The sequence below is a fragment of the Nannospalax galili genome, unplaced genomic scaffold (genome assembly GCF_000622305.1).
Source record: "Nannospalax galili isolate Female #2095 unplaced genomic scaffold, S.galili_v1.0 scaffold828, whole genome shotgun sequence".
NCBI lineage: Eukaryota > Metazoa > Chordata > Mammalia > Rodentia > Spalacidae > Nannospalax > Nannospalax galili.
Window position 1 is genome coordinate 1,659,379 of NW_008359075.1, and position 26,158 is coordinate 1,685,536.

Genomic DNA, 26,158 nt, shown 5'->3' on the forward strand with positions numbered 1-26,158 from the left:
TTTTGCAAGGCTGACTTTAGTGGATGCCACCTCTACCTGCTCCCCTTGCCATGTAGTCCCTTCCATTGTCAAAACCAGCAGAAACAGAGGATCTTATCTAGAGAATTTGGAAAGGAATTGGCAGGTGGTGAAAAGATTCACGTGTTAGGCAGAGCAGGAAGAAAACAGGTTTATTAAGAACACTGTAATGGTCAATAGGCTGCATTGTAATAAGAATACAATTGGCCACTTAACATAGTAGGCTGGGGGAGGGTCTTTCATTTTGGAGAAGTACTTCATCATTTTGACTCAGTTATTATTATCGTTATCTTTGTGAGTGTGTGCACATGTGCATAGTATTTTGGTGTACGATGTTGCTTTGTTTGTGTAGGTATTCATGTGTGTGAGTGAGGGTGCTTGTCTCAAAATTCTGTGGCACACAAGTGGAATGTGTGCAGGTCAGAGGATAACCTAAAGTACCGGTCCTCACCTTCTACCTGGTTTGAATCAGGGTCTCTTATTGTTTGCAGCTGTGCACACCAAGCTAGCTGCCCCACAAGCTTCTGAGAATTCTTCCTCTGCCTTCCATCTTGCCATAGAAGTGCTGGATTCACAGAGTTCTGGGAATCCAAAATCAGGTCCTCAGGCTTCTAAGTCAAATGCTTTACCTCCTGAGTCATCTCCTAAGCCCCTAACATGAGTTATAGTTTGCATGTCTTCTGGTGTATAATTCTTGCACTGTGACTGAGAGATCTAAATTGGTGGGTGTACAATTGTAGGAGATGCATGTAAGGCACTGGACACACACTTTCAAGTTACAAAATTCTACCTTGTTACTAATTGTCATGGAAATAAGGGCAGTCCTGATTGATCAGTGCTCATTGCCAGGCAGATGCTCAGGTTAGGAATGTAGGGTCTAAGGCCTCAGCTCTGTGGTGTTGAGATACTGCACACAGAGGCTAATAGTTTGGCTGGAGAATAAATGTTTTCCCTTCAAGATTTATGCACCAAGCTTGTGAAAAGTCCTTCATAGAGGGACTGGAGAAATCGCCCAGCAGTTAAGATCACTGACTGCTCTTACAGAGGACACAGGTTCTATTCCTAGCACCCACATGGTGGCTAACAACCATCTGTAACTCCATGTCAGGGGATGCAACGCCCTCTTCAGACCTCCACAGGCATTACACGACATAGGTGCACCTACCTCCATGCAGGCAATACAGTCAGATACATTAAATAAAAATAAATAAAATATTTTTTAAAAAGAAAAGTCCTTGCTAGGACTGGCTCCATTATTCTGGTCTTTGAGTAAGAGCCTTCACTCCAAATCCCTTACAAGTCCATCAAATACTGTAAAACTAGCTGGCAGAGCCCAAAGGCTTACCTGACTACATCAGCCACCAAAGACTAAGTTCTTTCTGAAGGCTCTGCACCTTCCCCCATTCTTGACTGAAACAGAAGGATACCCTCTAAATGTGAAAAATATGTTAGTGCGGGTGAATTTGCCAACAGAGAAGATGGGACCAAAAGGCATCATGGCCTAGTAATTATTTAGAAATGATATGAGTAGTTAATGCATATTCATTGTACACATTGGCAAAGTTCCCTCTGACGTTTCTATATACACATATGTCATCTTTGGATACTTATACACATGTCCAATTCTCCTCTCTTCACTTCCCTCTTTCCCATTGCTTAACCTGCTTAGTATTTCTTAGTAGGTATTCTACATTTAAGTCATAAATATTTTCCTATATTCTAGCTTCCACATATGGGATAAATTATATGATATTTATCTTCCACTGTCTGGCTTGTATTCCTTCACCTGATGTGTTCTCGTGTATGCATTTTTCTGCAAATCACATGACTTGGTTCTCGATGTGACCAAATAATATTCCACTGTGCATATATACCTTAATTTCCTTAGGTTTTCACTTTCGGTGGGTACTTAAGTTGATTCCATAGTTTGGCTCTGTTCAATAGTATCACAATCATCATAGGTGTGCATAAGATACATTTCATGCATGCTGATTTCCTTCACTATGAATGCTGCGGTGTGTCTGGATCTTTTGGTAGTTCCATTTTTATGTTTGTTGACCAACTTCCACACTGTTTTTCATTGTGGCTGTACTAATACACACTGTTATTTTTTAGTTATTTTTGAGAATTTCATCCATAAGTAGCATATTTACATTACTTCCACCCCTCTGACTCCTTCTCTGTCTCCTCCTATGTGCTGCTACTCCCTTTGAGTTTCTTATCCTCTTCATTAATATTATTAGGTTGCAGTTATAAATATACATGAATTTTGGGCAGCAATGTATAAGGTTTCTTTGTCTCCCAAGATTTTAAAAAATATTCTCTGACTAGGATAAGGTAGGATTTCAATGCAATGTTTTATATGTTTTGGATATTACTGACAAAGATTATTCTTTTTACATTTATATTTATTATTATCATCATCATCATTATCATTATATAGATGCCATCTCAATTTGCAGCCCAGGCTGGTCTCAATCTTACCCCATTCCTCCTGTTTTACTTACTCTACCACACATGTGCTATACACATGTGCTACCACATCTGACCGGACCAGTACGGAAGTTATTTTAATTTGATGCAACTCTATGTATCAGTTCTCAGAGTTGTCAGTAGATTTTTGATTTTCTTTATTTTGTGCTGGGTGAATGAAAGGGATTGAGTTTCACTCTTCTGCACACAGAGAGTCAGTTTCCTTAGCCCCATCAGTTGAAGAGGCTGTTCTTCTTTCCCTCTGTACATTTTTGGCACTATTGTCAAGGATCAATTGGCTGTTAATTGCTGGGGTTATATTGTCTTTCTTTGGTCTTCTCTGTTTCTTATGCCAATACTGTGTTGGTTTTTGTTAGTAAGATTCTGTCTCATACTTTGAAAGCCTAAGTGGCACTTTCTCCAGTGTCGGTTGAATGCTACAGCTACTGAGGATGTTTTGTGCTTCCATAAGAAGTTTAAGAACTTTTCTTTATATGTTAATTTTGATTTCCCTGAGGAATGTGACTGGAATTTTTAGGACAATTGCTGTTAGTAGCATGACAATTTAATAATCTTAATCTTCCTTATCTACAAACATGAGACTTTTTTTCATCTTCTACTGACTAATTTCTTTCTTCAGTGTCATATAATATTCAGGAAGATATTTCTGCCTCCTGATTAAATTCATTACTAGAATTGTGTTGTTATGTGTTTAAGTTTATTCCAAATGGAGTTGTTTCCCTGCTTCTTGTTTAATGAGTTATTATTTGTTTATTTAAAAGGAAACTACTAAAATTTATACATTGCATTCTGCTATTTTCCCAAATTTGTTTATCAGTACTGAGTGTTTTGGTAGATTATAAGGTTTTCTAAGTGTAGAATCACATTATCTGCAAGGAGGAATATTTTGATATCTAGTTTGCCTAGTTTCATTCTTTTTTATTTACTTTTCTTATTTGATTGCTTTGACTAATATTTCAGTACTATGGTGAATAAGTGAGGTGGCTCTCATTGCATTGTTACTGGTAGAGGAGAAATGCTGCTAATGTTTTCTCACTAATAATGATATAATATTAAGATGTGACATTTGCTATATGTTTCTCACATAATCTTAATTATGTCAAGATACTGTCTTTCTAAACCTAATTTACTCAAATTTTAAAAATTATTTATTTTAAGAAATATTTATATACGTGTCTAAGTATACACACATGTGTGCAAGGACCTTCAGAGACCAGAATAGGGAACTGAATTTCCTAGAGCTGAAGATACAGGCAGTCATGAACTATCCAACAGCTGTGCTTAGAAAAAAAATTGAAATCCTCTGCAGGAGCAGAAAGCACTCTTAACTGCTGAGTGGTCTCTCTAGCACTGCATTCAGGACTGTTTTCATGAAGAGCTTTGGTATTTTATTTAAGCTTTTCCTCTATCTATTAAAATACCCATGTAATTATTATCATAGATCTATGTATGTGCCCCCTTACATTTAGTGAATTGTATGTGTTGCAGTATCACTGAGCTTATGGAATGAACAACTTTTATAATAATGTGAAATGTAGTGTGCTGGGTCATTCCGCTCATGTCTATTTTATTGAATATTTTGATTTATTTAAGTTCATCAGAGATCATGACCTGCAATTTTCTTTTTGGTTGTTTCCATATCCCATTTGGTATAAGGGTAATTCTAAATTTATAGAATTAGTTTGGATGGATATTTTCCCTTTTCACTTTGTGAAATAGTTGAGCAGAATTGACACTAGTTCTCACTGGCAATTCTGATGGAATTTAGCTTTTCATCCAAGCAGGTCTAGGTTTTGAAAGGTTTCTTATTGCAGCATCATAATTATTATTATTTATTGATTTTATTAGATTTTCAAATGCCCACAGTTCAATTGTAGTCAGTTGTGTTTCTGTACATTTGTTCATTCTTTCTAGATGTTAAAACCAATTGCAGTGTAATTTCACTGGTGTTACAACATTTTCTTTTGCCTCTAGTTTTATTTAGCTGTGTCTTTTTTCTTTCTTTTGGTTGTTTGAATAAGGAAACCAGTTTTTGGAATCCTTGGTGTCACATTCTTTTCACTTTCACTATTTTAGATCAGTTACTAAAGAATTATGAACTTTTAGTGGGAGACATGTTGCTTTTCTTTCATAATTCTTGTGTTTCTGTTGGATTTGTACATCTACTGAGATGGATTTTTTTTCTGCCTTTTGTGAAGATTATTTACTGGGCAGTCTTCTCTGACTTCAGTACCTCAGTTCCACTTGGAGATGAGAAAATAAAAATACTTAATATCTGTATTTCCCTCCTCTGCTACTGAGCTGGGTTTGGAATGAAAACTGCATTGAATCTCGCTTTCGGTCGTCTTTTGTCTTCTCTTTGAATTTCTGCTTTCCTTTTACAACATTCTTAATTATTGGAGCTCTTCATCTATAGTCCTTAGAATGTACTTTGTCCAAAGCTGCCTGACTCTTCATTGATAGAATCAGATGACGGATGCTACCATTTTGCTATCACATCCTAATACTCCATGGAAATATTATTTTTAAGTTTCACATACAGATATCAACACTGCTTCTCAGAAATTGCTTACTGATCCCATAGTGATAGAAACCCATAAAGGCTGAATATTTTTATAAGAATTAAGTACAACTTAGTCATCTGCCCTCTCCAAATATCGCCGACATGAGAGAGGGTTCAAGTGGTGCTGCAGCAAGGTAAAGATCATAATAAGCTTGGTATTATCAGAATATCTGATATCAGAATTTGATATACTGTTGTTCTAATGTGTTCAAAGAAAAATATGCAAAACGGGGGAAGTTTCGGTGTGTTTCACAAGGAAACAGTACAGGGGCACAGGAGAAAATATCAACATGATTGAATCCAGTGTATCTATCCAACCCATTAGAAAACCCATCAAGGAGCTCATCCTGTTAGAAAACTGATTCTCCCTGTCTAAGTATCCTTGATTGCTTCTATCTAGTGGAGGGACCTCATGAAAATTCCCCCATTCATCTTGGCATGTCAACTGGTTTTATCATTTTGCAGATCTTGTTAGATTACCACACTGCAGATATTTCATTGGAGCAGCTTTTCTATTATGCATAAAATGCAGTTATAGACCTGTGAAATAGTCTCCATCTGTTGCAAAAAGATGCTTCTTTTGTGCATTGGGAGAACTATACTTTTCTTTGAATACAAGAAAAAATATTTAGAATATAGTAAAACATTGGTCTAAGAAAGTGGTAGTAATAGGTTCTCCTTCAAGATCTATGACATTTCTAACCATGTGTGCTTTGCTATGTTTACAGAAACTTGCATGCATTCCTTCCTACTGAACCCAGTTTCACAGCTGTTGGTTACCCCAAAAATAAAAGTGTCACTATTTCACCAATAGAGATAACTTTCTGGACTGGTCATTGTTATGGTCCATAGGCTTTACAGACGGGTAGGGCCACTGATAGGTTTCCTCCCTTGGCACCTTACATAATACCTTCTGATACTATGAGAGCTAGTTCTCAGGGAGCTAGTCTTTAGGGAAGAGTTTCTAGGTCAGTTCCAGCTCCATTGCTCCAAGTCCTAAGTCCAAAGTATGTCCTGCCTTCAGCAATATGGTTTTAACAAGTTCTGGGGGGTACAATCTTAGAGTACGCTGACCAACACCTCAAAGGGAGGTTTCCCTTTCCTCGTCCTGTGATTTTTTTGTTACATAGTCTTCAGCTGTACATATGCATGGACATATATACATATTGTTCAGGAGATTTACATGCAAAATCATACATTTCCTATAATTTTTTTATATCACCTAAATATTATTTATCTCTCTTCTCTCTCCCCTGTATAGCCTTTCCTCAACCCTCTCCACAGTTAAAGTTCCCCTTGTTTTTTCCATTTCTTGTTTCATAACCTCTGTGTCCTACTATTCCCCTCTCTTGAATTCCTTTTTCCCCTCTCCACTTTCTTTAGAAGAGACAGTTGACAATTTGATTTAAATGAATGCAAATTTTCAGGCAAAGATTTGAATTGTGAAATAAAAATTAACTCATGATAACGCAAAACATAATTTTGGCATGCACAACAACTTCAGAACACAGTATTTTAACAAAGTGGGGGCCCTTTTTCATATTCTGACACATTTATTCCTATTTCCTAAATGCAGTTGAGATCTGTATCAGTTAGCTTTCTTTCTTTGAATCTAGTACCTGAAATAATCTATATTTAAGGATAAAGGGTTTGTTTGGGTTCATAACTTTTAGAGGTCAGTGAAAGTCAGACTCAGGAATATTTAGTCTCCAATGACACCGGCAGATGATCATGGTGGGAGTCCATGTGGCAAATCAAACTGCTTACTCCCTCATGGTAAATAATAAAAGAGTAAAATAGAAGATTTAGGATCTCAGCATCCCTTTTGAGAGCATGGTTTCAATGATGCAAATCCCTCCCACTGAACCTTAATTCTAAAAGGTCCATTGTCTCCCAGTAGCAACACCCTGGGATCTAACCATTTAATACATAGGTTTTGAAGGAACATATAAGATCCAAACTGTAGCCACCCCTGTGGTTCTTCTTGACTTTCTTTATGTCTAGATTTTGCCTCTGTTCACATCATCCCTAATACTCTAACTAACTCTAAAATATTTCAGGGGAATGTAGCTTTAACTGGAAGCTTTTTGGAATGAGCACATAGGGACCATGATGCACTTTCAATTGTAAAACTGTTTTGAGGTTCCTCTTTAGGCATTTCCTCTTTTCTCCTAAATTCCCCCATTAGTGAGCTATGATTTCTTCATCTTCCAAACATTCTTTAATAGTTCCCTCTGTTATCAGTTGTGTCCCTTGCCTTCATTGGATAGCCATCTCTCAGAGAATCACTTTTCCTCTACCTTCTTGTGCATCTCAACACATCTTGGTGATTCTTAAAACCACAGATTTGTAGTTGGGTAAGCAAATATCTTATCTTTTTGTTGTGTTCCTGAATGGTTCCAAGGTAATGACCTTCCACACAGATACATGTAAAGACTAACAACACAATATTTACTTTGCTTATTTATTTGACAGTGTGGAAACTGTCACTGAGCCTTCAGTTGGGACCATATTTAAAAAGGTCTTCCACCAAAAATTCTTCCTTACATTCTGGGTGAGCTTGGGTTAAGAGGTTCAGTTCCTTTTAACAAAGAGTCTGCACAACCACTAACAATGAAGCTGAAATGCATATTTTCTGATCTTAGAATAAACTTAAAAACACTCCAAGGCAAAGCCACAAAATGGCTATGAAAAATACAAGTCATGGGGTGGCAAGACATATCAGTGAGTAAAAGCCCTTGCAGCCTAACCTGGTGATTTGAAATGAATCACTGGGACCCATGTAGTAGGAGAGAATGGACTCCAGCTAGCTGTTCTCAGTATGTGTTGTGGCATGCCATACCCACATACACACTCACAAAAATAAATAATATAAAAATATTTTAAAAGAAATATACCAGTCAGTAGATTTTCATACCTCACCAAATGAATTTTTTTAAAAAAATGACAGAATAAATACATGTTCAAAATCATGAAAATCACCTTTACTACGAAATAATAGTTTCATCATAGTCAAAGTATAATCTTCCCACAATTTTCTTTGTGTCAAAACTCCCAATCCTGCCCTCCTAAGAGTTGTGAATTTCTGATTTGTTTTAAAGGAGCTGTGCTTGAATTTCCTCAGTTCCAGCTTTTATGTTGGTAGAACCATTGAATTTGTGCCAGTGGTTTGGATCATCTGAGCCTGTGGGAGGATGATAGCACTGTTGTGGAAGCCTAGTGTTTGTATTCACGTCAATAAAGCTGTTGACAATTTGACTTAAATGGAAAATTACTCCAAGGAAAGGCTCAAAATTGTGTTATAGAAAAGTGAAGAAAATTATTCTGAGAAAAGTGCCATATTTTCATATCCCTTTCCTCCCATTTAGTGTGTTTGCTGTTTCTGAAGTAACTAAGAGTCTTACTGGGTAGGCCAGTTCAGGAATCAACATACTACTCTGCCTGGGCCTGGAAGGGCACACCTGTAATCCCAGCACTCAGGAGGCAGAGGCGAAAGGATCATGAGTTGATGACAGAATATTGATGCTGATTTCAATGCCAGCCTGTGCTACACTGTGATTCTCTGCTTAAAAGCCAAATGTACTAATTAATTAAATCAATTAAATCTGGAACTCCTTGAATATGCAAAAGATATCATGTTGACATACCATTTATTAAACATATGTGTTGTACAATAACTTTAGAAATATTTTTGTGTACTTACTAAGTGCGATTTATGTTTCTGCATTCTTGGGGTAAAATGGAGAATACAGATAATCTTTCACTTCATCAGTCTCATAAAAACAAACAAATCAAGTGGGTGTTAAGAGGAAGGAAGGAAGCAGAGATTAGGGAGAACTAGATGTTACTACAAGACGTTTTCAGGTGAAAGAAGAACGCATGATATTTCAGAGGAGAAATAAAGGATGTGACAGACACTTTCTGAGAAAAGGCAATTTAGGCAGCTGTATGTGCAGAGGACCAGTGGTGGAACTGCATCTGGCAAGATGGAAGAACAGCAGACAGTCAATGTAGATGGGTACAATCAGCAAACAGGAGAGTCGATGAAGATTCAAGACTCACTTTGTTTCTGAATAAATCCAGAATGCATTAGATGAAATTGAGTAGAAGAATGGCTCACTTTCTATGGCTTCCATTTTAATATACCTAACAGAGAAAGAATATCAGCAGGTGAACAGTGATCACAGTAATTCATTCAGGTAAGAGATATTGGGGCTTAAGCCAGGATGGTAGTGGTAAATAGGTAGTAAGTAGCCATCTTCAGTACGTTTAGCAAATATAACTGAAATCACTTCCAGTATAAGAAAGAGAGGGGTAAACATCACTTCAGGGCTGTTAGACTAAACAGCAAGAAATTGGGGTGTTATTAATTATTGGTTCAGGAAACCTAAAGGGAGAGCAGGCTTGGAGATAGTGAATGTCTGACATGTAGTTTAGTCAGATTCCAAAGAGGAAATACAATGAGAATTCCGATGAAGCAGCTGAAGTAAATGCCAAGAGACAGATGTGGTGAAGAGAGCTGACTTTGGAACTCACCATAAATAAATAGGCTTGACATCCCATGGATGAGTGAGATAATGATTGTCTACGATGCACTGGGTGTTCAGCACAGTCAGATTTATATCTCAACTTATTTCATTTTTAGGGGAAAAAATCTCCATTTTGTAACTTTAGTAGTCATATTAAAGCTGTTAATTTGGCCAAGAGTATGTGTCTAGGACTCCAGAGCTCCTAACACAGCATCAATATGTTTATGTTCCTGCATGACTTTAGCATAATCCAGCCTAGAACAGAAATTTACTGATTGTACATAAAATATAAGGTATGGAAGGAGGCCTTGTATCTAGTGGGTAATATATAGATCTCAATCAAAGCAGCAGATTGTGTTGCCTAAAAGGCATGAATAGCATTTCAGCCAAGAGGCAAATGACTTTTCTCACTATTTACACTTGAACAAAGTTCAGTTCTGTAGGTCCCATCAATACCCACAACTCTCTTACTTCTCTCACTCCTGGATGTATGTTTTCTTTTTTTTTTTTTTTTTTTCCTTACTTGCCAGCACATTAGAGTTTTCTTTCATGGTATAGGTTGTTATTAGTATGGAACCCAGGATTTCTTCTCAACATTTGAATGAGTCATGATTTAGAGAAAATTCGACTTATAGAAAATTGATGACTAGGGTAATGGCTCAGTGGGTAAAGTCTGTACAAGCATGAAGAACTGAGTTCGGATTTTCAGCTCCCACATAAAAAGTTGGAATGGTGGACATGCCTGTAACCCCAGCCCTGGGAAGAAGAAACAAGCAGATTTTAGCTGTTTCCTTTCCTTTTCTTTTCTTTTCTTTTTTCCTTTTCTTTCTTTATGACAGGGCCTCTCTGTAGCCCCAGATGGCCTGAACTTTCAGAAATCCAGCTGCCTCTGCCTCAAAAGTGCTAAGACTAAAGGTATGTGCCACCACACCCAGTCAAGCAAATCCCAGGTGAAAGGAAGACTCCAGGTTCAGTGAAAGAACCTCTATAAAAAAATAGATTGGAGAGTTGGGGTTGGTGAGATGACTCAGTGGTTAAGAGCTGGCTGCTCTGGCAGAGGACCCAGGTTTGATTCCTAACACCCACAAGGTGCCTAACAACCAACCATAACTCCAGTTCCTGGGATGCCTTCTTTTGACCTCCATAGACATTGCATGACACAGTTCCACTTACACACATGCAGGCAATGCATTCATACATATAAAATAAAAATAATAAATAAATATTAAAAATAAATTAGAAAGTGTTAGAAGATATCACAATGCATGAACCACATGCCCACATTGAAGACAAAATAAAACTGTGTTCGTATCTGTGAAGACATTCTGCATTTTGCTTGACCACCAGATGTCACCCACTAGATACCAGTAGCATCATTTCCCCAGTATATGAAGGTGAAAATACTTATAGACCTTTGCAGAAATCCCTGATGGACAAAGACAATCCTTGAGTGAGAGCAGTACCTATAGCTGATCTCTCGCACTCCCCCACAGAGGGTGGAAATTGAGAAGAAACACAGTCTAGTGCTTATGTATTTACACTCCCTGAATTCCTCTTTTTTAGAATTGGAACTTTCCCAATAGTGACTCTAAAGAAGGCTGTGTTTTCACTTCTTCTCTAGGTAGGGTTTGTCAGTGTATAATAAATCCCAGTATCCTCTGTCACTTAGCAATAACAGATACTGAAGGGGCCTTTACTTCAAAAAAAAATTTTATACATTTCATACAACAGTTCTTAATCAAATTCCTTCCTTCATTCATGGCCCCCCATTTCCCCCTCTAGACCTCTTTTCTTTTTTCTTTTTTTTTTTTTGCAAGCTTCAAAGACTACACCTTTTCCAAACATCAAGTGTGTAAATCAGAAGTGATCTAATAGCATCCTGGTTTCCAAGCAGCAGCAACACTAAGAGAACAAACAGGAGCTCAATGGAAGTAGATTACGAAGTTGTTAGACTCTTCTCAGATTGCTTCATAAACTTGCTTGGCAGACAATCGATGACTTCAGCGTAAGAAAGGAATTACTATACACAGAATAGGTCATTGCCATTGAACTCGTTTAACCATTATTTACCATCTAATAGTTAGTTCAAACTCCAAAGCACTATGAAAGGTTTGCAGTATTGTATGAGTATATGCTTGTTCTGGAAAATTCCCAAGGTAGGGGCTTTAGCTAAATCTGGATACTGTACTTCAGACTCTTTATAGAGCTCATTTATGATTTTTTTAATGTCAAGAAATGTGATACCAGTTTTGAGATTTGTTCTGCAGTTTTGTGGAAGGCTTTGATGTCAATGTCTAATACTAGTTGTCTCTTTCACATGAGATAGCACCCTCCAATAAAAATTACATCCCATATAATGGGTATAACTACATATATATTTTTGTGTTTGTATTTTAAATACCACAGTAAAATATATAAGGCTGTTAAAGATGTCAAAACATAATTGGGCTCTGCAGAAATAGGATTTCTAGTATGCTTGAGAGAGCCACAGATAGAGTTCTCAATTGCTTACTGCAGATCTGCCATTTCTAACAATAATAGAATTGTAGAGGACGATGTCAATGAAAAACTACAGAAATGCTCCAGAAAGGGCCAATTATGTTTCAGTGCTAACGTTACTGCTGAATCATCACAGGGAGAATGCATGGCCATCATCAATAACAGATAAATGTCATAGAGAGTGGAGAGAATATTTCAAAATCCAATGGCTTCAACCAAAGTGTCTCATGAATTATACATTTAATTAAGAAAGCCAAATGCAAAGGTTTTTAAACTTCTAACTTAGAAGGTTTTTTTTTCTTTCTCCATTAAAAAATACACAAATTAAGTTGCAGCTGTGGCTGATGATGGAACTCACAAAAAGATAAAAACAAAACCTCCCACTGCAGGCTGGCTTCCGAAATGAACTGGCGGCAAAGTCAGCCTGTGGAGAGAACAGAGCAGAATAGAGGGAGAAAGACAGTGACAGGAGGGACTTGGGGCCTCATCTGTTTTGACTTTTCAGCTGATGTCTATAAATAAGCATGTAAAGCATCACATATGTATAGTGACAAACAAATATCCTTAGAATTTTACATAAAATGAGAAAACAAGCAACTTTTAAAAATCTATGGGCAGTCTCCACCTCTTGTGCCTTTTATCCCCACCAGGATAATAAATTGCCTTGCAAATGGCTGTCCTAGAGAACAAAAGTATACTTTGTTCTCTCTCTCTCCCTCCCTCCCTCCCTCCTTCCTGACCTTAAACACAGACACTTACACTGTAGCCCAGACCAGTCAAAAGAAGCAGACAAACAGCACAGAGGAGCATGCAAACTACCCTGAGTCTTAGTCACAGACCTCACTGGGACTGACACAATCTTCCTTTCTGCTTCTTCACTTGCAGAAAAACATGTGGGATTTGCAGCTCCCTCAAACCCCTGCCCTTATAGACACCGATGCTGAGATCTGAGAAACCTCTTTCCTCCCAGCTTCATCTTTCCATCTGAATAAATAGAAGGCAGACCTTCTAGACCCAAGGTCTTCTCTTTTCCTGGAGAAGAAATGAAGTTATTGCATTTATATATAAAACTTTTACAGCAGAATTCCTCACCTGCCGTAGCAATATTTAGATAGAGCAAGAATTTAGTGATTCTTACACATTCTCTGGCTGCAATCTATGCCCAGTGTACCAGGTCTGTGTTCTGAGAAAGGAGCCAAGAATTCACCTGCACCCTGAAGCTTTGTATTTCTTTTTGTTTTGAGGTTAGGTTTCAGGTATCCCAGACTAGACTCAAACTTGCCCTGTGGCTCAGAATAGACTTGAACTCCAGATTCTCTTGTCTCTATGTCCTGAGTGCTGGAATTAGACTTGCCCCTAATTTATGTGGTGCTGTGTTGTACATGCTAGGCGAGCACTGTTCCAGGTGAATTACATCCCCTACACCAGTGCTGAGGTTCAGAGCCTTTGCTTTGCAATGGCCCATTTTAGAGGAAAGAATGAATTCAGCAATATTTTCTTACTTTGATTCCCTGTGTTAGCAATAAACATTGCCATTAATTCAAATGCCAGCTGAATCTTTATCCCATGAGAATTTTAAATTTTTCTGCGATCATTGGATAGGCACTATTAATGGGATAGCTGAGGAGAAGTAAGGACCTTTTGACTTTGAATGTAAGTAGGACTGAAAAGAAAGGGAACGTAAGAGTTTGAAAGGAATTCCGATGTCCGGGTATAAGAGTCAAGAAGGGAATTGTAGAAGACTCAGAAGGCAGTGTTAAGGATAGAGCAGGGGGTTGGGCATCCAAAGGATTTGGACTTGGCTTACACTCCTGTGTGTTCACCACATGCTTTTGAAAACTTAATTTTATACTCCAATCTCCAGCATCTTCTTCCATATAATGGGCAAATTAGTAGTACTCAGTTAACTTTATAAGACAGTTGTTGGGAAGAGGAAACTAAAGCACTTTTAAAATCTGTTACTTGTATGTATTTTTTCCTGTTTCTTGACTAGATTCTTCCAGTAGGTTTAAATGCCTCACTACTGAATGATCTACCACATAGAGGAGCAAATGGGAAAGTCTGAGTAGCTAAGATAAAAATGAATTCACCAAAGAAGAGAAGAAAATTACAGTCTCAGGTCCCAAGATTATAGGTTGATGAATACGAAGATTTCCTGGGTTCTATCAGCAACCTGTAATTTCTGTGAAGTGGAAAGGGGTACGCTGGCTTTCAGAAAGCTAAAGCTTGTTTCTTTGCTCAAAAAGAACTTAAATAAGGATCCTAAACTGAGATATGGCACTGTGAATTTTCTCAAGATTGCCTTTATTTCACAATAGGTTCAAAAGTTGAAGCATCAATGAGGGGGTCCTGAACTACATTTTTTTCCTCCTTTTCATGTTGAGGAAAAATTTACTACCTAGACACCCCTCTGATTTCAAACATAAACCTTTGAGCATCTCTTTGGTGGAAACAGAGCAGTGGGCTTAGAAGTGAGGCAGCAAAGGACATCAGTAAAGTAACTTAGAAACCATAGACACAGGCAGTGTGGAAAGACCCCAACAGGGCCCTGCAAAAGAGAATGAAGATTCAATACCTGAGAACCAGACATGTATCTCAAGGCATGGTTTTAAAAATAAAATGAGTTGCCTGTAGGCATGTGTGAATAGTATGCCCAGACCCCTAGGGAGGTCAGAAGAACTTGGGATTAGAGTAGACATTCATAGATATAGGTTTGAAACACCCATTGATTCCAAACACAAATCTTTTTATTCATCTATTTTGCAGTGATCTGGGCAGCGATTAGACCTACAGTTTGATCATTTCTAGTGAGAGAAACTACTCATTCTTTGCAGTACAAATCATCAAGCATCATAGCTCTCCGAGTTTCTTACGTTTCATGAGTTAGGATGTTGTGGTCTATGATCTGTTGGCTCTGTGGAGAAGAGCCAAGGGAGAAGCAGCATATCATTGTGAAAGTATGTGAAGGAACACGTGCAAAAGCAAACCTGCTCACCTCACAGCTGGGAGAAAAACCAAGAAAGCAAAAGGACTGACATCCTGCCCTCACTATCCCTAACCAGTGTCACATTTGGTAGCAAACATTTAATGCATTCCACATTCACGCTGTGTTGTTGGTTTTTATTTATAATAAGGGCCAACCAGCATCCTGTAACCTTTAACCTTAGTCCCACATTTTGTGTTGTCTGGTTCAGAGGGCTTTATGAAGTGCTTGAGCACACCATCTTCCTCCAATGTATGAAGCAAACTCTACTCTTCCCAAATCTTTATCTCCAGGTCAAAATATAGGGTTTTAGGGTTTTTTTCTTCTTTCACTTGCTACATAGTTTCTAGCTTTTGCTACATTTTGATAACTTTCTCTTTATAGACTTGAGATTATTTATTCTTCTCACAGAAAAATGTGCTGTGAACATAACGTGCAATTCAGCTGCCTGAGTCCTTGGGAACTGGTTAAAAATACAGATTGCATGACACCTAACTGAAATATAATGAAGCCAAATGGCACGAATAGAATTAGCAATCTGTATTTCTACTAATTTTCATAATGCTTTTAATGAGCATCAGCCTTAGGAATCGATGCCTGAATAAAATATAATGCTGTGTTCTGAGATGTTCAGAGCAAGAATACAAAGGTTACAGGTCTTACTTTAATCAGTTGATGGCCATTCTAGTGTTTGGTTTTTCTGACACTGTGTTCTCCCTGTGTGGGTACTCACTTGTATCAACATAGTTAATACATGCTTGTTTAAATTTCCAATATGTCAGAAACACATTATGTAGACAGGAAAAGGCTGGGTATCTCCCATCCATCACTGGGAAAACTACTGCATCAGTTCCAGATTTTTTAAATATAAACACTTGTATGAACATATATGCACACATGTTCCTGCAAACAAATACAAAGTTTGTAAGATGATAAAACTAAACTTACTGATTTATTACATAATTTTCACATAATAACAAATGAGCATTTTTATTTTTAATTGACACAAGTTTTAAGGCTAAATGCTACTTTTAAATTATTTTTTTGCTAAAGTAACATTTTGTTACTGTTGTTCCTCACCATATCTTTACCTCATATATTCCTTCCTGAAAAAATATTTGATATTTTTCAGTATAGATGGCTTTGTCTCAATAAAATTTATAAAGTTTAATTTATGAATTATTTTATTCTTCCTTGCTATTAATGGTCTTGTGTTAGTAGATACCTTTCTGTTTTTTTATGATTTTCTTTTCTTTTGTCTGCTTTCTTCTCCTTTGCTTCCTTCTTCTCTTCTTACCTTGTCTCTTCTTGTCTTTATTCTGTCATAAAATCAGATTCCTTAAGTATATTATTAAATTAATGTTTTATGTATGGGGGGTATAATTGCATTAGCTAAATTTTTGTTACTGGAAATAGAGTATCCTTACAAAACACAATTTCAGAGAGAAAGGATTTATTTTGACTTATAGTTCGAGGACATATAGTCCTTTATGGCACAGAGGGCAAGGTAGTCAGATTTATAGGGCTAGCATAACAGTCAGAATACAGAGAGAGACTAAATGCATGCATGCTTGCTTTTTTGCTTGCTTACAAGCTCGTTCTCCCGACTCTTACACAGTTCAGAGCCCTCTGCCTAAGGAATAGTGCCATCCATGGTAGGCAGTGTCTTCACACATCAGTTAAGACAATCCCCTACAGACATGCCTATGGGCCATCCCAATGTACTCAATCCTTCATTTGGAGACTTTCTTCCAAGGTGATTATAGATTGTGTCAAGTTGACAGAGCTGACCACTGCAGTGATCTTATTTGTAAGGGTAGATAAAATGGCACTGTTTCTTCATTTCCACTTCAGCCAGAGTTTTTCCTGTACAGAACTTATTTAATTAAGAATAGCCATTGGTCTGTGTCACCCCATCATACAGTATGGTTACTAAGAATGATTCAGGAGATCTGCTCCCAACTGAGGAAGACGACTGCAGTACAATATGTTTTGCTTCTATATCAGTCTTTAACATAAACAGCTGTCCAATGTGATCCAAAACCTCTCTCTCTGAATAAGAGTCCACTGGTTGCATATTCTAGTAGGTAGTTGCTATGGTTGTTATGAGTTTGTCTCACCAGAGAAGATAATTCAGACACAGAAAATTGCCAAAAGAAAGTTTTTATAGCTGGGCCAGAGACTACACTGGGCATTTGGGTTCCAAGTGCAGTCCCTAGCCATTCTTAGGAGAAGCTTTTATACAGAATAACCACATCCAGAGGTAAAAAGTTTAAGTTCCCAAGCTGAAGTGTGGAAAGCCCCGACCCTAACAATTTCTATTCTGCAAGAATAAGCCAAGCAGAAAGTATAGAAGCCATAAATCTGCTGTTCACTGGAGCAACTGTGTGCACACCTACCAACCTATTCTCAACCACACACCTTGGTGCAGCTGGGTCAAACTTTTCCATTCCCACAATTGAGTTAACTGCCTCTAACTTTAACTCCTGCATTTAGCTGTGGCTCACTTGTAATATGGAGTAGCTTTGGTCAGTCTTGAGGTGCCCCACCACAAACTCCCATGTGTGTGATTATCCATTCAGATGAAGATACTTTTCACCTAACTATAGAGTTTTTTTCTTTCCTACTCCAGTAACTATAGGTTTCCTGTCTTTGGGGGATACCATTATAGCCAGGTATCTTTTTTCCATTTCCTTATATATAGTTCTATACACATTTCCCAAATTATTCCTAATTTCTTAACTTCAGATAGAACCAAACATCCAAAGCTTCAGTGTATAAGAATATTTGGTTAGTTTCAAAGACTTAGGGCCAAAGTAAAAATTGAACTCATTCTTTTCAGTGAGATATGCAACAATTGAAACTTTCTTGTGTTGAGAATGGAGAGGTACAGATGCCTCTGAACTGACACGAATTTTCTAGTTGCTTGCATAGTTAAACATATTTAGTGCATGTCTCATGTTTAAGAACTTATCCAAGAAAAATAAAAATGTACACAAACATCCTTATAATTTTCATTTGACTATAATATATAAGGACTCCACTCTGGAAACACTTCATAACCTCATCAATAAGAAGGAGGCAGAGCCAGAAAGGTGCTTCAGTGGTTAAGAGCACTGGCTGCTTTTGCAGGGAACCTAAGTTCAGTTCCCACACCCACAAGGTGGCTAACATCCCTCTATAATTCCAGTTCCAGGGGATCAGTTGCCCTATTCTGGCCAATGCAGGGGTGTACTTGCATACATGCAACAAAACATTCTTGCATATAAAATAAATAAAAATAAAAATAAAATGAGAAGGTGGAAAAATAGCAATGTAATCACAAAATGAAGTACTAATTTAGCAATAATAGGAAACATGAATAGGATTGCAACATAAGCAAATGTTTGGAATGTTAGAAAGAAGAAAGAAAAAAATCACAACTCATCTTCTTTTGTTTTCAAGAACTACAAGTATTGGCAAGAGCAATCTAATCTTTGAAATCACATGGTAGTTCTTGGAGCTAAAGATTAACCTGAAAGGAACAGGAGATGATTTCTAAAGAGATGGAAATATTCCACATTTTGATTAGAGATCATGTTCACTAAATGTTTATATTTAGACTTAATTAAACTGAACACATTATCCATGTATTTTATTTTATTCATTATATATCAATTATTTATGTGATTCATATTTATATTAAAAATTTCAGCAATGTGTCAAACGATGCTTAGTAAATGTAGTGCATGCTCTCTTTAACCTTCAGCTCCTTGCTCTTGCTGTGTGTTATGATCAGTGTTTGTTTACTTGCCAGCTGCTGGACAGGTCTCCTTCTTCCTGGAGCTAGTTTATCTGAGATATCTCTGACCACAACTCATTGGAGGCCCTTCCTCTGGTGTTTTAGTTTCATTGCTGCTGTGATAAAATACACGAACAAAAAGAACTGAGAAGGAAAGAGTATATTAGGCTTACAAGTTCAGGTTACAATCCTTCATTGAGGAGAAGTCAAGGCAGGACCTTGAGACAGCTGGTTCAATCTTGGATCTCCTGCCCAGTGAGCAGTTTCACCCACAGTGTGCTGGGTCAATTAACAATCAAGACAGTCTGCCACAGCAAGCCCACAGGTCAACCTAATCTAAATAATTCTGCATCTGAGAATCTCTTCCAGGTGACTCCAGGTTATGGAAAGTTGATATTTAAAACTACCTATCACATCTGAGTTTCCTATAATTCCTCTGTAAGTACATATGCTGTTCCGCACTGGGATTATCCACAATGGAGGCTATTAGCAGCAATAGGCTACAAATTTTACTTATTTGTATGCTAAGTCCTAACACTATTACAGAAATATGCTCAAAAATTATATACTGTTGCCAGAATAAACTAAAGATCTACAACAGAGTATTTAAACTAAAATTTAAAAGTTAAAAAATTAACTACAACCTCTAAATGTGCTTAATCCTTCTGACAGCATACTGTAAAACACTGCTTTGAAATAAGCATCATTAAAGACACAGCATGTACACTTCAAACCAGCAGTGCTATATATATTTGGTAGATTTTTCTAACAGACTCACCCACTTATTCTTTAGATATTCTATCATTATATTCCTTAATCCCAAAAGCACTGATGGAGAAAGACAATTTTATCTTCCAAACCGAGGTATATATGGACATAGTGAATATTATATTTACTACAATTGAATACATATAAATTAGCAAAATATGAACAGACATTTATTGTAATGATGAAATGGGAACCATAAGTCTTAGATAAAAAAATGCACTTACGAGTGTGGTGATGCACACCTTTAATCCCTAGGGAAGCAGAGGCAGGCAAATCTCTGGGAGTTCAAGGCCAGCCTGGTCTAGTGAGTTCCAGGCCAGCTGGGGCCACAGGGAGACTCTGTCTTAAAAACAAAACTAAACAAAACAAAAATAGAAACAAGAAAGAAACAAAAATAAATAAGCCAATTAATAAATGCAGTAAGGATAATGTATTTTTTCCATCTTTCAGATTTGACTTACGCATGGACCTTCAATGATAACCCTTTGTATGTTCAAGAGGACAAAAGGCGGTTTGTGTCTCAAGAGACAGGGAACTTATATATTGCCAAAGTACAGCCATCAGATGTCGGCAACTACACTTGCTTCGTAACAAACAAAGAAGCCCATAGAAGTGTGCAAGGACCACCTACTCCTTTAGTGCAACGCACTGATGGTAAGACCATGAGTTATCTGCGACTGTCACTTCTGGGTCCTTAAAGTGTGGGGAGGTCTTCAGAGATTTCTTATATTCTCTTGTCACCTGAGTTTATATGCACTTCAGAGTATGATGAAGATCAGATACTACTAAAATCTAAGTAGAAAATCCTGTAGTTCTATAAGCACATGGTACAGTGCACTCATTTCTGGGTATACTGTGCTGTTCCTTTCCTGGAATTGGAGCAGATTGTCTTTTCTTTGCTTAAGAACTTGTTTGTAAAAAACATGCTTGTCTGGGGAAGTTGGTGTGTGTGTGTGTGTGTGTGTGTGTGTGTGTGTGTGTGTGTGCTGCCAATTACATACTTGAATTAATATATTCTTAACACATTTAGCAGCCTGTCTTTGGTACCCCATTTTTGTCTATCTTTGCCATTTTTTTGTTCATTATTTACCTGGCTGGCAAAATGAAAAAAAAATTGTACCCAAGTAAAGCAAAGCATTCCAAAGAGGGATAGGGTGGAATATTTGTACTAAATTATGCCTCCATAGAACATAATTCAGTTTGGTCTCTGATGAGTTGTGAGGTTTAGTCAAGTCATTGCTAGTGTAAGATTTAGAGAGCTAGAAAGTTACTGAAGTTTAAAAATCCTATAGTTGATCCTCTAATTAAATGTTCACAGTGGGATACATAAAGATAAAAAAAATTATGAGTGAGTTTGATGATCAGATCTTCAATTTGAAATGCAATAACTCATAGAGATTTTGTCCCCCCCCCCAAGAGTTTAAGACAAGGAAGATTATAATGATAATCAGATTAACACAACCATGAAACCAGCTCCCCAGAGTTATCATGGCAGAGACTTCAGAGTCAGTAACTACTCAAGTATACCTGCAAAGTTATTATTCAGATACCAGCAAACATTAGGTTTCTACAGTTTCTCTCCTCCTGTGAGTATATGCTCATGAGTGGGAAAGCCCAAAAGCTAACAATTTCCATAGTCATTCTTCAATATTTTCCTTATTTTATTTTGTGTACTCTTAGTTGTTTCTTCCCCCATCTTAACCCTTCTTTTTCAACTTCTTCTGTCCACTTCATCATTTTTTAATGGAAAAAGTAGGCTAGAAGCATGATATGTAGTATAAATCAATTACAATTCTTCAAATAGCATGCAAGAAAATCAGATACTAATAAATCAAATGAGCCAATTTAGCTTTAGAAGTAATATTTTTTGGAATGTTGTCATGATCAAGGTCTGAAAAATTGGTATCTACATTTACGTTTATTTAACAATTTTCATAATTTCTATAGTTATATATGGACCACCAAAATGGCATTTATTTGTAATGGATTAGTCACATAATTACCATATCAAATTTAAAAATGATCAAAGATTTTTAAATATCAAAGTAGCACTTGCTAACTCAGGTGAAGAAAGTAGATTATAGCTATTCATTTTAGTTACAGCTCCTCTGGTAGATAGTATATTTATGATTCATTAGAACAACATCTTATTTTAACTTTCACTTATATAAATAATTCCTTACTCAGAAGTTTAAAAAAAATTTAACAAGTGTACTACACACTAAATCAACAGAAAAACATTTTGTACTAAACTTCAGCAATACAATTATTTCATAAGTTTTCCTGTTAAAATAGTGATATTTTGGATTGTGGGGCTGTATCAGATTTCTGATAGTGTTAGCTGAAATGTTCCTCACTCCTTCATGAACATATCAGGGCCCATGAGTTCCAGGATAGGAGGATGAGTGCAAATTTCCCTAGTACAGAATCATTGTCGAAAACTCAAAAGCAGGTATGCATTTCAAACTGGAATCACTAACTCTTACTAAGACCAAATGATCAAATTTTGGTTAATGAAGCCTTTATTCATAGGAAACTTATATTCTCCAGAAATGCTGCTAGCTCTTTTGGTATTTAACAGGTGTCATGGGGGAATATGAGCCAAAGATTGAAGTGCGTTTTCCTGAAACTGTACAAGCTGCAAAGGATTCATCTGTAAAACTGGAATGCTTTGCCCTTGGAAAGTAAGGTTGTTTTTTTTTTTCATGATTGCTTTATTTTTTTTAAACATTTTTATTATTCAAACATTGCTCTAAGGTATATTACCAAATAGATTTCAAATGCTGGGCAGTGGTGGAACTTTCTGATTGGATTTAAACAAAAATGTCTGATACTATGAAAGTGATGGGGGCTGAAACTCACCCCTTGATTTGCTGATGTCTCTTCCATACAGAGTGACTTACTTAGGCAACACATTGTCAGAGAATATGTGCACTGTGTAAGACACTGGGCAACTCCCTAAGCCTTTGTCATAGCCTTCACTCCTCCTTCAACACTGCCTGGAGCACCACCATGCTTAATTAACCAGCAATTCTTACAAGTGAAAAACCTGCACTGTTCTTTTCCAAAATAAAGCTAATTAACATCATTGTTCATAGTGGATAATTAGAATTGTGTCCAATCCTCCCTGAGTAGCTTGTTTTACTCAGATAAATATCTGTTAGGGACAGGTTTGGAATACCTTCAAGCCAGGAAAATATTTATGCTTTTGGCACTGAATATCAAGAACATTCCTTGATTTTTTAATGATGTTTAAATTTGACTTGTATGCCTATAAACATCAGTAAATACAAGAAAAGGAGGCAGATAGATTGATTCTGCTGTTTCTAAGCATAAGTATGTGTATGAGTTAACACGGAACATGAGTAAATTCAGATTCTCCTTTGGTAGTCTGGTGTGAAGTCTGATTTCTTCATTTCATAGAAGCCCATAGCTCATACCCATGCTTCCTGAAAACAAAATATGTTTTGCCTATTAGAATAAACTTCAACTGTGTGCTATGTGAGGTTATCTTTAAATCCAAAGACTATTTTAAAGTAACCAGCACAGTGATGAAATCAAGATTTATTTTTCAGAACTGGAAAGCATCCTTAAAAGTGCCGGTCTTATTTTTAATTAATGTGCTCAGCAATATGTACTACCTATTGAATCTTTAAGTTTCCTTTTAATAAATTTGTATACAGCTTTGAATTAGATCTCTCATATTATTGATTCCTTATGGAAGGAAACAATCATAGTTTTTCACGCAGTTTTTGCATTCTTGCAATTCTCTAATAAACTATTGCTGCTATATTAATTATTCTCAAGAAAATAGTAATCATCATTTTAAATCAATTTTTGTTTGTATTACTGTTGATGCACAATAAATTCCCACCATTTTAAACTTTCACTAATTTATAGTGACATCAGTCATCACATAATTTTTAATAAAATACTTTGAAGATTAGATTATCATTCTAAAATACAAACCAATGAATCAAAACTTCAGAAAAGGAAATTATTCTGTTCTTTTCAGTAAAGGAAAATATTCCTAAATTTAAAAAGAAACTGTTCTTACATCACAAAAACAAAACTATGAAAGCAATTGAGGCTGGCCCTCAAAACGCTGCAGGAAATAATTTCGTTTTTACCCCTGTAGTAGAGCCTTTATGATATGAGATCATGCATATAGTTTAAAATTTTGTAGAAGAAATCATTTTCATTACTTTTGTGAAAATGAAACTAGGATTAAATAAGTAAGTAACCTGTTCAATTTCATGCTTCTATTGTGATTTAGGAACTTTAAAATAATTAGTGAGATAACTGCTTTTGAAATTAATGAAGACAGACTCAATTCCCAATTTTCAAAATAGTTATGTGGTCATTGGGAAAAATATTTATAACCTCTGCACATTTCCATATTCTTACCCAATAAGAATTAAGATCATATTTTCCTTGGATGTGGAGTGGGGTAGTTAGAATTGAAAAGGCTTACACAAGATTTAGTTCAGACATGAACTTAGCCAGTGTATTAGTCAGGGTTCTCCAAAGAAACAGAACCGGTAGAATGAATACATATGCATATTTATCAGCTTAGCTCACAGGATAGAGTCTGAGTAGTCCAATAATGGCTGGGCTACATTGGAGAGGCTGAGAATCCATAGTCTCTCAGTCCACAAGGCTGGATGTCTCAGTAGTCCATATCTGGAGCTGAAGGTCTGAGGAATTCCAAAAGATCAGCTAGTCTTCATTCTACAGCAGCAAGACGAACTCACCAGCGAGAGAGAAGGCAAGCAGCAAGAAGCCTGGCATTCTCCTCTGCCTTGGTCTTTTATATGGGATGCCATCAGAAGGTAACACCAACATTTAGGGCGTGTCTTCCAGTTTCAGATGATCCAATTAAGAAAATCTCTCTCATTTCAGTTAATCCCAGATCCAGTTAAGTTGACACCCAGGATTGGCCATCACAAGTCCACCCTTGTCAACTTGACACCCAATAGCATCTCTCTATGTCATGCTTAATTTTCAAATGAAAACAATGTTGAGGTCATAATTTCACCTAACATGATATGACTATCCCATCATACAATAACCAATGCAATATATATCTTAGAGTAGGTGATAAGGTCTTCGAGGAATGCTTAGTCCTTTAGTGTCTCACAACCCAATATAATCATATAGGTTCACAACACTTAACCACTTAACAATTATCTCAATTACACATTCGAAAAGAATAATACAAGTACTTGGTAACATATGTGTATACATGCACATAAGTCTATTCTTAACCAAATAGGACAAAAATACTATGTCAATGCAATCCATGTTTCTGAAACTAGTCCTGTGGCCTAAGTTGGTATTTGTAACTACCTTCCTCTACTACCCATTCTGTATTTCCTCCACCATCAGCAAGCACCTCTGCAGGTCTTGGCTCTTTCCCTGGAGCAGTGACTCATACTTTCATCCCTGAAGGGTCTGGGCCATTTGTTATCCTGTCTGAATTGAATTGTTGCAGTTTCTCTTTGACCTTAATCACAAGACATGGTAACACCAAAAGTCATCCTAAGGAATCCCCTGCCTTCCAGATATAATCTTCATTACCTCCATTGTGGAGAACCAGTCTAATTTCCCTCTGGTAGTCTGGGTCAATCACCCTTCCAAATATTGTTATAACTTTCTCAGCCTGCTGACTTAAGGGCATCAGAAGCCCAAAGTGGCCAGGAGGAAGTCTTAGCTTCCAGTTCAATGGAATATGTGTTGTCTCTTTTGGCAGAAGCACTCCCTCCTCTGGAACCAAAACATCTAAGCCAGGAGAGTGCAAAGTTGAGGATACAGGAAGCAAAAATGTTCATAGAAGGTCACCAGGGGTGAGAGTGAGTGGAATCATTCCCACTTCCACCCCTTGATTCCTGGACCCGTAAATCCTGGCTATAGGAGAAACTGTACCATATATTGGATGCTGAATCAAAGCATACACTGCCTTCTGGAGGACAGTGCCCCAGCTCTCCAGGCTATTGCCACTTAGTTGGCGCTGTAACTATGTCGTTAAGAGGCCATTCCATGGTTCTCTCAAGCCAGCTGCTTCAGGATGGTGGGGAACATGGTAAGACCAATGGATTCCATGACCATGGGCCCACTGTAACACTTCTTTGGCTATGAAATGAGTTCCCTGGTCAGAAGCAATGCTGTGCGCAATACCATGACAGTGGGTAAGGCATCCTGTAAGTCCCTGGATGGTAGTTTCGGCAGAAGCATTACATGCAGGAAAGGCAAATCCACAACCAGAATAAGTGTCTATTCCTCTAGGGAAAAAACGCTGTCCTCTCCAAGATGGAAGTGGTCCAATGTAGTCAACCTGCCACCAAGCTGCAGACTGGTCGCCACAGGGAATAGTGCCATATGGCGGGGGGGGGGGTCAGTGTTGGTCTCTACTGTTGGCAGATCTGGCACTCAGCAGAAGCTGTAGCCAGATCAGCCTTTGTGAATGGGAGTCCATGCTGTCGAGACCATGCATATCCTCCATATCTGCCACCATGGCCACTTTG

General features: G+C 37.3%; 1 protein-coding gene across 1 annotated transcript in view; it reads left to right on the forward strand.

Moving 5' to 3' along the window:
• Positions 1-26,158, forward strand: part of Cntn6 (contactin 6) — a 384,479-nt gene that overhangs the window by 208,857 nt on the left and 149,464 nt on the right. Inside the window, 2 exon segments of the mRNA XM_008822699.2 lie at positions 20,085-20,288; positions 22,216-22,318. Of these exon segments, the coding sequence (XP_008820921.2) occupies positions 20,085-20,288; positions 22,216-22,318 (307 nt within the window).